We start from the raw sequence: 14,264 nt of genomic DNA on the forward strand, positions 1-14,264 counted from the left end.
CCTGTGTGACTCCGGGGAAGCCAGCTCGCTTCTGGGCCTTGGCCTCCCCAGCTCTATAGGGTGACAGTGCACGGTGTCCTGGAGACGGCCAGACACCCGGCTGTCCTCCCCACAGTGGGGGAATGTGGGCATCCCTTACCCCATTTACACCTCCATTTCTTCCAGTGATGCCACAATAATTCTTACCTCCTGGGGCTAGGACAGGAATTAAATGGAACAACACATGTAGCATGTTTAGTCTGGTCTCTGTTCACTCGAGTGGTCCTGCATAAATGGTAGTCATTACCACTGAGTCATAGCTCTCTCGGGGCCTTGGTGTTCTCATCTACAAAATGGGAATAAGAATGTCTGACTCTTTACTGGATTGTACTGAGGCCTGAGTAATATTAGTATCTGCAAGGTGTTTGGGAAATCACAACAGACTCCCCTAGCACAAGCATCTGCTACCTCTGTACCCCCTGTCACTCCCCTGCTGTCACCCCCCTCGACCATAAGCTCTCAAGGGCAGGAGCCCTGTCCTCTGCCTGACAACTCATAACTGTCAGTCCCCTCCCCCCTCTCAGCCTCTCCACTGAGCTCCAGCCTCAAATGCCCGTCTGCCTCTTTGATGTCTCCACTTGGATGATGAATACACTCTTTATCCCCTGCCATGTCTAAAGGGAAACTCCTGGTTCCCTACTCCTGCCCTCCAAAATACCCTGTGCCCACTCCCTGTCTTCCCCAACTCAGGAAATCACCTCACTACCCTCCAGTTGCTGAAGCCAAAATTCTAGGAGTCATCCTTGATCTACCCTATCTACACAAAATTGCACCCCAGACCCCCACCATTACACTCACCTCCCACCTGGATGCCTGCCAGCATTTCTCACTGGGCCCCTTACTTCTACTCTGGGCCCCCACAGTCCATTCTCCCCATGGCAACTAGAGGGAGCTTTGTAAAGAGTCAGTTGGCTCATGCCACTTGCCTGTTTGAGCTGGGTTCTACAGCTTCCCTCACACCTGGCAGACGTTCCAAACCCACTTATCTGGCCTAGAAGATCCCTCACCTCTTACTTGTGTCCCACTCACTTGCTCAACTTCAGACATAACCACTCTCCTCCATGCCCTGATGTCAAGCTGCCTTCCACCTCAGGACCTTTGCACTTGCTGTTACTTTTTCCTCACTTCTTCGTGACTGACTCATTCAGGCCTCAGCATTCAAAGGCCACCTCCTCAGTGAAACTTCTCCTGTCCACCACCCTCAAAGACACCAGCCTGTTTCATTTTCTTCAGGACACCCACTCTAAAACATTCTTGTTTTGTTCATTTGTTTACTTGTTTACTGTCTGTCTCCCCACTAGACCATAATGCCCTCAAGGGCAGCCACCTCCGCCTCGTTCATAGCTGTTCCCTCAGGGCCATGAATGAGCACCTGGCATGTACAAGGTGCTCTGAAGTCCTGGATAAATGAATAAGCAACTATTTATTCTAGTCACTTCACTAGAAGAAGCCCTGAAGTTTGGGGGGGGGTGGCGAAGGTGTGGGCAGAGGTGGCCCACACCTCTGAGAGAGGTGTGGCTCTATAGAGCAAGGACTCTTCTCTGTGCTCCCTCCCCCAGAGGTGGCCCTGCCGCACAGAGCCCAGGACGACCCAGTGATTGGGGCAGAACACAGCCAAGCTGCAACCCACCCAACAGGGAGCAAAAACGCCTTCTGCACATTCTGTGTTATACCCCCTGCTACTCCCTCGTGTAAAAATGCCAGGATAGGTGAGTAACAGCAGACCCCAACCCCGCAGCTGTGGGGTGACTGATACACCCTGGCCTGGCTCCTGGACTCGAAGGTACACTGACCCCATGTATCCAGGTCTGGATGACCCAGCACCCACTGCCCCTTCCCTGAGCAACAGGATCCATCTCTTCCTCTTGGGGACTTGCCCTCCCCCATTCTCAGGTCACACAGTCCAGGTGGGCTGACCCTACTGCCACAGGGGTTGAGGACACTAATTCAACCCTGGCTGGCTCTTTTATCTCTCTAGGCACTGAGGCTGCAAGTCGAAATGGGCAGGCGCCCATTTTGCCTGGCTCGGAATGAAAACAGAGGCAGACCCCTGGGGCCAGGCCCCATGTTGCAGGCTGGGCCTCTTCAGTGATCTGAGCCAAATATCCCCTTTCCTTCTTCAGCCACCTGGCATGGTGTTTCGTCCCACGGCCACCCCTGCTCGCCCATCCTGCGCAGTCTTCCACTGCTGGCCCCCGACCCCCCACTCCCAAAGCACACTGCACTCTCTTACATTACACTCCAGGCCTGGAACAGCTTTCTCCCCTTCATATACCTGGTAAACTCCTACTTGTCCCTGCTCAGGCGAGATTCCACCTCCTCCAGGAAGCCGCCTCTGATTCCCTCAGACACAGTTCACCTGTCTTCTCTCACACTCCCACCACATCCAATGGGTTTCTCTGGGAAACCTGTACTCACTAGGTCCTGCCCGCCTAAAAGATTTTGTTAAGCTTTATTTGCCACAGTCATGTTATGAAAATAGGGATTTTTTTCCTTCTCCAAATACAAGATAATGTTTTAACGGTTAATGTAAATTTTCAATCAATGCCTACCCCTACCCCAGACATTCTGAATTACCCCCCTGGAGAGATGTCTTCCCTACCCTTGATTGAAAAGTTGCAGCAAAACATCCCTCATTGATTCAGTAAACATCCACGTGTCCCCCTTGGTGGAAAGCATTGTGCTGAGAGCTGGACACACAAATTATAGAAGTGTGTTATAATCGTCCCTTTCTCTGTATGAGCTGGGAAAATGCAGGGAAGGTTCCTGCCAAACGGCTGAATTGACATTACTCTGGAAGCTGGCATTTGGGGGACAGACGGGGGACTTTCCCTTAGCACTTCATGTAATTTTAAAATGATAGGGCTAAGGGTGTTTTTTACTTTCTTAGTATTGTTCAAGTAAAACATTTCTTAGTGGTTCGCTGGTGGGTCTGTTTCCCTAGAAGACTGGGAGCCCTGAGGGGGCAAGGAAGGGTCTGAGTCATTCCTAAGCCTTTAGCTTCCCGCCTGGGCCTGACACACTGGAGGCCGGGAAGTGTCTGTGAAATGACCACAGGACAGAGCGGAGCGGGCACAGGAAGCAGAATGGGCAGGCATGGGACACAGGCTGAGGAAAAGTGGTCAAGCCCAGCGGCAAGACAACAGGGGGGCGGGGGCTGCAGGGGACAGCTAAGGGGGGAGGACTGTGGTACCCACTGCAACTGGTTGGCACGGTGCCTAGAGCCCTTGTTGTTATGGGATAAACATTTGTCTGTTATGGAAATGAGGTCACAGGGTGACAGAACTCCCAGGAAAGAAACTTGGCCCAGCTTCATAGTTGCAGAAGGCCGACCTAAGCAGATCAGGCAGACCCCAGCAGATCGGGGCTGGGGAGAGAGGAGCAAGAGGAAGGGGTTGGAGGAGGCCAGACAGTAGGTGGCAGGGAGCTTGGAGGAGGTGGTTTTAGGAGTGTATGCACAGAAGGAATGCCTGCCGCTCCCAAGGGAGGATGCCTGGCTGACCTGCACGGGGCTGCTCCGTCCCTCTTCCCCCACTGGAGTCTTTGTCCCTTCCACAGATGCTTCCTTGGGCATATTCAGACCCAGTACTGGTGATTAGAGCCAGAAGCAAAGGAAAGGAGCTGGGGGCCTCTGGAGGAAGCAGGAGGCAGGAAATCAAAGCAGCTGGAGGGAGTGAAGTCTTGGAAGACTTCCTGGAGGTGTGGACTCCCAAGATGAAGTTTAAAGGCTAAAGAGAAGCCGTCCAGGTAAAGGGAGGGAGCCGACTTCCAGGCAGACAGGAGAACGGGAGCCAGGGCACAGACACTTGAGGCCTGGGGGAGGGAGGAGCCCTGAGTATTGGGGATGCTCTGTGAAGAGCTGAGTGTGCTAAGAGGAACCCCCCCTCACCAGCTTCTGAGATCTCTGGTGTGGGGAGGGGGAGATGGAAAGGATGGCTACAGGCAGCAGCCCCAGATCATGTGGTTTGAGCCCTGGACTCCCAGGCTGCTCTGTTCCTTGGGGTGCCCTTGCCGGGGATGAGGATTTGTGGATTCAAGGAGGTCACAGTTAGCACAGTACCTGCTACCAAGGCAGCACTTGCCAGACTCCAGTTACAGTTGCCGTGGCAAGCCAGGCACCATGGGGCTGAGTCTGGAAGAGCTGCCACAGGGCAGTGACACAGATTGCTCTATGAGTCTCTGCAGAACGAGGCCCAGAGGCACGAAGCTCTAAGGAGGCAGAAACCAGCTCAGCATTAAAGACTGTCTCAATGAAAGTGCTGGTCAGTGGTGGAATGGGCCCATCAGAAGCTGAACTCTGTCAAGGGACAACCTTGTGGGCACCGGACACCTTCTCTGTGTAGACAGTGTCTGGCCCCCAGGGTTCCACGAAAGGCAGTGGATAGAAAGAAAAGCGATCCAAAGAACAGTCATCTTGAGAAACTCGGGGCGAAGGGAAGTTAAACAAGGCTCCTTGCTACAGGACTTCTCAGGACCTTCACTGCCCTGGAACACAGGCCACAGATTGAAATGCTTAGAGAACCCCCGCAGATAGCACCAATGGGTAATAGGTGTGGATGGAGGTAATAAGTGTGGATGGAGAGAGCAGCCCATCAGGACGGGAGGCTTTGTTCTACCTACTCGGTTCCACCACCTATCCTCACAGGAAATTTGTGGGCCACTATCTTGGGTTGAATTGGGTCTCCCAAAAAGATTTGTTGGAAGTCTTAACCCCTGGTGCCTATAAATATGACTGTATTTGGAAACATGGTCTTTGCAGATGTAATCAAGTTAAATGAGGTCATTAGGGTAGGCCCTAATGCAATGACTGGTGTCCTTAACTAAGAAGGGGAAAGGTGAATGCAGAGACAGACACGCACAGAGAGAAGATTGCTTTATGACCAAAGAGGCAGAGATTGGAGCGATCCAACTACAAGAATGCCAAGGATTTCCGGCACTACCAGAAGCTAGAAGAAGCTAGAGGAAGCAGAGAGAGATTCTCCCTAGAGCTACCCAGTTTGCGGGGCTGTGTCACGGCAGCCCTGGGAAACGAATACAGTTACTGACTCATGATTCAGTGTAGCTGGAAGTGTCCAGAATGGCCAGAGCAGCTGCGGCATTCCCTGACCCAGCGGCCACAGGCCTCTTTTCTGAAAGAGCATCTCTCACTGGATATGCCTCAGCACACATTATAGGGCGCTGGCTCAGAGCCTCGGCCTTTCCTTCTGAGCCCACATGGGCACCATTCCACGGAGGTGACTCCTCATTTCCTCAGCCATAAACTGAGAATAATGGGCCAACCTCCCAGGTGTCTGGGAGACCTCGGTGAGATACACAGAAAGCGCTCAGCCGGGGGTACCACCACATGGAGGAGGCCCTACCCCCGAGCCTCGCTGTACCCCACTGAGACATGGGGGTGGGGGGCGGCTTCCCCAAAGGCTTCCTTGGGTTGCTGGGAGCTGCCTGGCATGTGACCAGCGGTCAGAAGCGTCCACATGGACCGGTCAGCCGCCTACACACCCGGCTTCAGCGGGCCCTCCACTGGAGGGCGCCTGCCCCCCAGGGCTGCCCTTACCTGTGCTGTGAGTTGGATGGGCTGGGAGAGGGTGAGCTGCGGGGTCCCAGGGGGCTGGCTGGCAGGCTGTGGTGGTGGCAGGTCGCCCCCCCCAGAGGAGGCTGGGGGCTGTGAGGTCGAGGAAGAGGCAGAGGAGGAGGAGGAGGAGGAAGAGGAGGAGGAGGTGGAGGAGGCAGCAGCGGCGGCGGCGGCGGCGGCACTGGATTGCTGCACGGCGGCGGCCAGGAGCTGGGCCTGGGCTTGCTGCAGGAGGAGCTGCTGCTGAGTTGGCATCAGCGCCGTGAGCTGTGGGGCACGGGTGGCAGGGCCAAAGGAGGGGTGAAGGGGGGGCGGGAGGAGCAGAGAAGGCAGAGAGGGGTTAGTGCCTGAGCCAAGCAGGTTAGGGGGCAAGTCTTCCAGGAGGCCTGAGGAGGGCGGGAGGCAGGCATGAGAGCGTGGCCGCGGCCTGGTAGGACACCCCCTGCCACGGGTCCTGTAACAGATGGGTGGCCCACGTTCCCCATCCTTCCCCAAGTACTTACCCCGGCTAGCTGGCTGCCCGTCAACATGAGTTGGGCCTGGGGCAGATGTGGCTGAGCCGCCGGGGGGGGCGGGGGTGCTGCTGGGGCTGAGTCGCCACTGGGGTCTTCAGCCTTGATCTGGAGGGGAGAGAGGCAGGGTCCGGGACCCCAGAATGTTAAGTGGAGGCCAGAGAGAATGCCCACCTGTGAACCAAAGAGAGGGCATGTGTGTGGTAACAGCAGCCTCGGGCTGGTAAAGGAGGGGTGTATTGAGGCATGGAGGCAGGGCCCTGTGCTGACTGGCCGGTGATCTCAGGCCACCCCTCTGGCCTCAGGCTGCTCATCATTCAGTAGGGCTAGCACACCCCCCTGCACCAAACAGGAGGGGGCACCTTTGGAGAGCAGTTTTCCTCTCTGGGGGGTGGGGGTCGGTTTCTCCATCTATAAAATGGGGAATGTGCCAGCAGGGGGCTCGGGGCATCAAAGAGTAGAGTTCCAGTCACCAAGCCCTCATAGGCTTTAGCCAGAGATGCATCTCCCATTAATGAAGTGAGACTTCATTGGAAGAATGAAAAAAAAAAAAAAATCACCCCCTTGGAACACGGATCTGGAATTCGAGTAAGTATGGAGAGAGGCAGACAGTGTGAACGGATGGCACGGGCAGGTGAGGAGGGGTGGGCCGGTGGTGCAGGTGGGCCTCCTGGGGGGAGCTTACTCGGCCCCCCTGCTCTCACCAACCACTCATTTCAAAATCTAAAGCAAAACCCAGAAGCAACCTAAAAAAAAAAAAAAAAAAAAAACAAAAAACAAACAAACAAACAAAAAAATCCACTGGCAGGACCAGCCAAACACATACATAGGCAAGATGTGGCCCAGCTGCTGCCCACTTTTCGCCCCCCCGCCTTGTCTCTTGGCACACTATGTAGCCACGTCTTGCATCAAACGCATAGGACAGACTGGCATAGAGCAGTCATGGTCTTCCTCCTCTCCTAGACAGAAAGGCCAGGCCACGGTAGGCTTGCCTGAGAGGTCAGCGGGTAAAGGACATGTGTGGGTGGGGTGGGCAAGGCTTGGAGAATCACGCTCTCGAGCCCAGAGGGGACGCTGGGCTGAAGAACGATCCCTAATCCCTCAGCCCAATGTCCCAGCTCTGTTTTACAAGAGGGGTTCCAGAGAGGGCAAACAACTTGTACAAGGTGACCCAGCAGATCCCAGAGCATGAGTGGCATGCCCCAGGGGATGGAGACAAATGTCAGGAAGTCTGAAGGGTCCAGGGATGCCGCATCCCCTGGTGGGAAATCGGAGGCCTCCGGAAGTCTGGCCGTATTCTGCCTCTTAACCTGGTGCAGGCAACATAGGTGTTCAGTTTGTGAAAATCTACTGAGGATCTCTGTACTGTCACATTTCAATTAAAAGTTAAAAAAAAAACAAAAACAAAATAAAAACAACCAACATGGTGAGTCTTTCGGATTTCTCTCCTTCTTTCTGGTTCTCAGGCTTAGACCCATCAGCAGGCAGGAGTCTCTGGGTACATTTTAATAATCATTGTGTGGAGGCTGCCTGGCTGGTACAGCACTGACACTTGATATCAGGGTCACGAGATCGAGCCCCACGTGGAGCGTGGAGATTACTTAAAAAAAAAAAAAAAAAAATCATTGCATTTATTTCCACGGTAAGAGATTCTGGTTTTCCATTCATGAAATTTCCATTTAAAAAACATTTATTTGAGCTGTTGAAAAAGCAAGCCAGTTCATAAGCTGAGAATTGCTGTAGCTGACTGATGGGTACCTGGGGGCTTACTTTCATGAGACTCTTTTTTTCTCCTTTTGTACCAGCTTCACATTTTCCATAATAAAATGTTTTTAAAATTGAAGCCAATTAACACGATTGTAATGTACATAGTTGTACACGGCAGTGTGTGGATGTATCTGAAATCATGATGGGAGCACATGAATCACTGTAGTTGGGGAAAACAGAGGCAAACAGGACGAGGTGTGGACAGAGGCCCAGAGTCAGAGGTCAATGCCCTCTCTGCCTTGGTCTGCCTCGGGCTTTCCCGAGGAACCAGGGTCCAGGCAAGGGAAGGGCAGCGAGAACCCTTCTTTCCCAGGGTCCCCTGGTTTCCCCACACAGAAGCAAGGCTGCTGTGGGGCTGGGAGAGGCTGCAAAGATAGAGCTGAGGAGGGAGAGGGTCAGGGCAATGCGTATGCGCTCCGCTCCAAGGGCTAAGGCCAGAACTGCGCCTGAGATGAGAGAGAAGGAGGCCAGAGCCAGAGCCCTTCTCCCCTGGGCCCCAGCCAACTCACTCAGCACAAGATACCCACCCGCTAAAATGCTTCAGGGTACCTCAGAGGCCATGGGATCTGACAGCCCCCCCTGTTAGAGAAGAGGAAACTGAGCAGCCCAGCAGCAGTAGGGGGCGGGGCGGGACCGTGATTTTCCCAAGGTCACAGAGTAGTTCCTGGCTCCCAACCCCATGCCTTGCTAAGGACCCCTCTGTCCCTGCCGCCCATGCTGCCTTCAACCTCGACAGACTGGAGCGTGGAGGCCTGGGTCCCATCTGGATTAGGGATTTGTTCTGTCTGGCCACTTCCAGCTTCCCCATCAACCTCAGACATCCTTACTGGGTCTGCCCCCAATCCTTATCCCCCTCTATTGGCTGGCCCCTGAGTGTGTGTGTTGGGGGGCTGGGGGGTAGGGCAGGCCTCTGTCAGGGAAGTTGGGATGGGGGCGGGGCCCTCAGCTTCCTGTTGTTCATCGCCCTGGGGCTCTGGGGGGGATTTCCCTGGCCACCCCCACCCCCCAGGGAAGGGGAAGGAGCCTGGGTGAGTCACAGGCCTGGGGCGGGAGCCCAAGTGTGAGAAGGGGCGGGAGGAGCCTTGTCATCAAGGTATCAGGGCTCCATGTCGTCCCCCGTCAGGCCCTGGGCCCACAGAGGTGTGCGGGACCCTCTCCCAGACACCAACCCATCACAGGACACCCTCCTCTTTCCTCTGCTGTGGCTGTTCGGATAGCTGCTTACCTTGGTGCTGGGGCCGGTTGGGGACACGGAGAACGGGGAGGTTTTATTCTGGGGGTTCTAGGAAGAAAAAATTGGGGTGGGGAATCGGAAGAGTGAGGTGAAGCAGCTCAGCTCTGACACCCTGCCCCTCCCCCACAGGGGCCCCCTCTGTTCCTTTCTCCCCCTTCCCACTCCTCCAGCTCATCTACTCCCTCCTGACCTGATGGTTAGTGTCTGGTCCATTTCTTTCAGTGTCTGCAACGAGAGGGAAAGTGAGTTGTCACCTGTGCCCCCCACAGCCCTGCAGCTCCCCCCCCCCACAGGCACCCTGCCTTCCCTGCTCCCCTCCCCACCCACCTGTGTGCTCTGACGGGGAGTCCAGACCTTGCTTCTCGGCCTCCAGGGGCTTAGACATTCTTATTTCTGGGGACAGAAGAGGGATATAAGTGTGGTGAGGGAAGCCAGGGGCACCCTCACCGGCCTCTCTCCAAACCTCCCGCACCCCTTGCCACCTTGCAGATTCCTCTTTCCAGGAGACATGCCCTCCTTACTGGGCCTCTGCCCTCCTCTGTCAGGACAAGAACGGGATCCTTTTCACCCCTGCAGAAGGTGGCACAGGGAGGGCCAGCTCCCGTGAGGCCCTGGGACAGGGTGGGAGGCGGCTGGTGGTCGCAGGAAGGCTTTGGTGCCCGGGAGAATGTGGGTGATGTTCCACAGGAGCGAGTCAGCCTTGGGCCTCCTCCCAAGGCACACCCGTCCTGCCTCACCAGGTTTCGGGTGAGACATGTTTTCCACTCTGAGTGGGGCCTGGGGGTGTGAAGGGCTGTAGCATCCCCAAAGGAGTGAGTCTTCTGAACTCTGCGTGGGATTCGGCGCCCTCTGCCCCTCCCTCAGCCCACAATGTTCCTGTCCACACCTGACCCCCACCTGGCCTCCTGGCCTCCCTTCTCACGTTCAGCACACAGGCCCGGCAGCCCCACGGGACCTCGGAACCCCGACTCCAACACTATCCAGCTCTGCCCCTGACCAGGTCCTCAGCCTTACTCCTAGGCTTCCCCAGGACTCCAGCCTTGAATCCTGACTGCATCCCAGATCCAACCCGGGTACCCCAGCATACAAACGCAGTGCCACACAATCGTCCCGTAAACCCAGGACACGAGGGGAGGGAGCAAACAGCCAGCTGGCACGGGGGACACAAAGCAATGCTCTGCCCTCACAACACTCCGATGCTGAGAATGGGAAGGCAAGCGATTACCAGTGCTGAGCACAGCATTAAGTACGATTCAGAGCTCACAGTAGCAGTTGGTGCTAATATGACCCCCATTTTACAGAGGAGGAAACTGAGGGCCCGAGAGCATAGTAGAGATATGACAGTAGAGGTGCCCCAATTGGACACCAGTCTTCATGACTCCAGAGTTCCCACTTTTAATCAGGACTGCTATGGTCTAGTGGACCCCTGCTGTGATTTCTGCCGGCCTCATTTCCAGCTGTCACCCCTACTGGAGTGTACCCTGACTGATGCCATCTCAAATCCAACCCTTTCTCGTCCTAGACCCCACACAAACCTAGGCTTCTGCCCTACCCATTCTCAGTCCCCTTACCCACCCTGAATCCCAACTCCCATCCAGGTGGTACAAGCCCTTCATCTGACCTTGACTCCCAGTGTGGCCCCAGACCTCACTCGTGACCCTGACTCTGACCCAAAGGTCTCCCCCACCACTCACTCTACATCCCTGCCTAAACCATGATGCCCTATCAAAGGGGGTGTCCGATCCAAGAGTGTTCCGTGCCCAAGATATTTAAAGAAGGTCCACTAACGAGAGCTAGGACATTCTCAGCAACTGGGGGGAAAAAAATGTCCAGGAATTTTGCAACTGAGGGTTACTTGACATGAAACGCTGCTCGGGTTTAAAATTACTGATTAAAAAGCCAGGTCACATACTGCTCGTGGGAGTGTAAATCGATACAAACACAATTCAGGAAAACTGAAGAGGTGCCCCCTCCCTAAGACCCCGCACATCCACTCCCGGGCAACCTCCTGAGACAGAGAAACACCCGGCCCCCTGAGCCCGCAGGCACACAGCAGCCCCTTCCAAATGGCCCCAAACCGGAAACAAGTCAAGGGCCTCTCAGCAGATGGATACAATGTGGTTTGTCCATGGAGTGAAATGCCCCACTACAGGAAAAGGACCAAACTCCTGCATCACATGCACCCCTGAGTCTGGCAGGCCCGACACCGAGGGAAAGACAGCAGACACAAAAGCGGACAGACAGTAGGATTCCAATTACAGGAAGCTCACAGACAGGCAAGATGATACCAGATGGCCAAGGTCAGACTCTGGGTACCATTTGGGGCTTGCTGATGGGGAATGGGCATGAGGAGGCCTGCAGGGGGTTGGGAATGTTCCGTACCGTCATCTGTTGGGTGGTTATGTAGTTCCATACATAGGGAAAATGCATCAAGCTGCACCTTAAAATTCAAGCACTTTACTATAAGTACGTTTTCACCAAAAAAAGAAGAAAATTAAAAGCTAAAAGAAGGGCGCCTGGGTGGCTCAGTGGGTTAAGCCTCTGCCTTCGGCTCAGGTCATGATCCCCGGGTCCTGGGATCAAGCCCCGCATCGGGCTCTCTGCTCAGCAGGGAGCCTGCTTCCCTCTCTCTCTCTGCCTGCCTCTCTGCCTACTTGTGATCTCTCTCTGCCACATAAATAAATAAATATCTTTATTTTTAAAAAAAGAAAAGAAAAGATACACAGCACTACTAAGGCAGAGGCTGGTGAGGGCAGTGTGGGTGCCCAGGATGCTACGGGAGCTCAGGCCCTGCTTCTAGGTCGTGGGTGGTGGTGAGTGGCTCATGAGCTTGAGAGACACAGAGGAGGCCCCAGGTGCTGGTCCCAGGTGAGAGACCCCACCCTAATCCTGCCTCTACACGTCCCAGAACTTGGTCCAGCTTGCAGTGATGGCTGGTGCTACTGTGGCCCTACATCCCAGACTTCCTAGTATCTCTGCGACTCCTGCTCCAACCTCCTCCCTGGCCCCTCCTCCCAGCCAGTGTCCATCAGGCCCCAGGGAGGATCTCCCCACAACCTGGCTGTGAACCTTTCCACAGCTCCCTGTCTCCCCAAGAAAAACCCAGATAGGGTTTTCAAAGAGGTAATCAAGTTAAATGAGACCATTACGGTGGGCCTTAATCCAATATGACTAGTGTCCTCATAAGAGGAGGAAATTGGGACACAGACACACGGAAAGAAGCCAGCATGAAGGCTCAGGGAGAAGTCGGTCCTCCCAAGCCAAGGAGAGAGGCCTCGGAAGGAACCAACCCACTGCCACCTTGACCTTGGACTTCTAGCTTCCAGATTTTGGGGAAGTTAATTTCTGTTGTTTAAGCCACCCAGCATACAGCACTTCAAGATGACAGCCCTGGGAAAATAATACAGCCTCCCACGGCAGTGCCCTCCCACTGTCCTAGCCCTGAGCCCACAGGCCCGATGGCCTGTGGCCTTCTGTGTCCCCATCCTCTCCCACCAGACCTGCTCTGACTCACTGTTGGCTCCCCAGCACCCCCAGGGCATAAGAGTAGGTGCTAAGTGTTGGCTCTCTCTACCTGTTCCTGCCTCTGTCCTGCTGTCTCTCTGCCATTTAACACATGTTTCCTGAGGCCTCGGTATGGGCTACTCCCCCCACCAGGAAGGCTGCCCCCACTCTGTCCACCTGGCGAGCTCCTACTCATCCTTCAGGCCCCAGCACAGGCTCTGTCCCTTATGGTGGTAGCTCCCTCCACCTCCTCCCCTGGTGACTGTCCTAGAGGCTGCACCCATCTGGGCCCCAGTCCATCTCCCCTGTCAGACCAGGATCCCCTTAAGGGCAGGTCTGACTCATCTTGGGGTCCACAACACTGCCCAGCCCAGGACATCTGGGCCGAGTGCACACGGGTGCCCCCGAGGCCCTGATCTTTCTCTTCCCCTAGCTGGTGACCTTTTCTTCCCTACTAGCAAACTCCAGCTCCTCTTTAAGGTCCCAGCTCACACATCACCTCCTCTGTGAGGTCCTCCCTGACTCCTCAAGTGGTTAGTGTCTTTCTTATCTGGAAACCCCCTGCCTCCCCCTCCCTAACACACTCTGACCCGCTGGGCAATGGCCTCCCCTTGCCCCAGACTATGATCTCCTAAGAGCCCAGCAGTCTTGGCTGGGACTGAGTCTTTGGAATGAATGAATGCGTGCAAGAATCTCTGACAGATCAGGACCCAATCTTGTCCCAGACAAGCCTCTCTCCCTCCCGCCACCTGCCACCTTGACCTTGAGCCCCAATCTCCAAGCAACTCCAACCTAAACCTTTGAAGTAACCTCTGCAGGGATAGTGGCCATGGAGGCAAAGGTGGCATGAGAGGAAATCTCCACCACTCCGTTTCCCTTGTTCTCCCTAATTCTTCCCCCACCCCGATTCCCATACAGCCCAGGCACCCTGCAGCATTTGGCTGGGCTGCCGGCAAAATGGCCAGTGTTGCCCTTTGCCCAAGCCCATCTTTCTTTTCTTCCTCCTTCCCACAATCCACGAAAAGGGACTCATCGAATCATCCTCACCAAGGATGAAGAGGAGACTCCGTTTCTACCACAGACCCAAAGCCAAATGATGCCTTAACACTGGAGGGCACTGACAATCCCCTTAAGAGGCATGCTGAGGCATGCGTCCTGCAGGCTGTCGGCCCAGGCCCTGGTCTCTTGACTCTAGAGAAACACTGACACCTATTCCCACCCAGACTCTCTGCTTTCATAGGGACAAGGGGAGACCTGGACATCTGGACTTTGAAAAATCCCCCACCCCCACCAGGCCATCGAATATGGTCCGGTTCCCTGGTGCCTTCCAAAGCTCATCTCAAGGCCTCGTTCACACAGAAAGGCTGCTTGGTCATGTGACTATAGTCATCCCTCCCTTCTCCCATCCCAGGCAGTATATAACTCTTTAGAGGGCCAGGCAGGAAAAAGCAATGCAGAATTCTGCCAGGCCCCTTCAATCCCACCATCCTGGAGTCAGACACACCCAGGGCTACTCACACCCTTGGGGTCACACTCGCTTGCCCCACTGCCTCAGGCCTGGGACTCTGGGTCCCCTCCGCCCTCCCCACCCCTCCTTAGCCCCTCCCTCCCCGGACTTTCACTTCTCCTCTGCATT

At 55.1% G+C, this 14,264-nt stretch overlaps 1 protein-coding gene across 16 annotated transcripts in view; it reads right to left on the reverse strand.

Annotated features, from left to right (window-relative positions):
• The window catches only part of POU2F2 (POU class 2 homeobox 2), a 75,394-nt gene that overhangs the window by 16,358 nt on the left and 44,772 nt on the right, over positions 1-14,264 (reverse strand). For 6 of the 16 annotated variants that reach the window (XM_059383723.1, XM_059383725.1, XM_059383721.1 and 3 more), the window contains 5 exons: positions 9,452-9,517; positions 9,315-9,349; positions 9,116-9,172; positions 6,115-6,297; positions 5,594-5,878 (listed from right to left, as the gene is read on the reverse strand). In XM_059383723.1, the coding sequence (XP_059239706.1) occupies positions 5,594-5,878; positions 6,115-6,297; positions 9,116-9,172; positions 9,315-9,349; positions 9,452-9,509 (618 nt within the window). In that variant the 5' untranslated portion in view covers positions 9,510-9,517. Of the gene's footprint in view, positions 1-5,593; positions 5,879-6,114; positions 6,298-9,115; positions 9,173-9,314; positions 9,350-9,451; positions 9,518-9,606; positions 9,672-14,264 lie in introns of those variants that run through there. The other 10 variants (XM_059383731.1, XM_059383729.1, XM_059383737.1 and 7 more) reach the window with 4 other exon arrangements.

Source organism: Mustela nigripes, chromosome 17, assembly GCF_022355385.1.
Source record: "Mustela nigripes isolate SB6536 chromosome 17, MUSNIG.SB6536, whole genome shotgun sequence".
NCBI lineage: Eukaryota > Metazoa > Chordata > Mammalia > Carnivora > Mustelidae > Mustela > Mustela nigripes.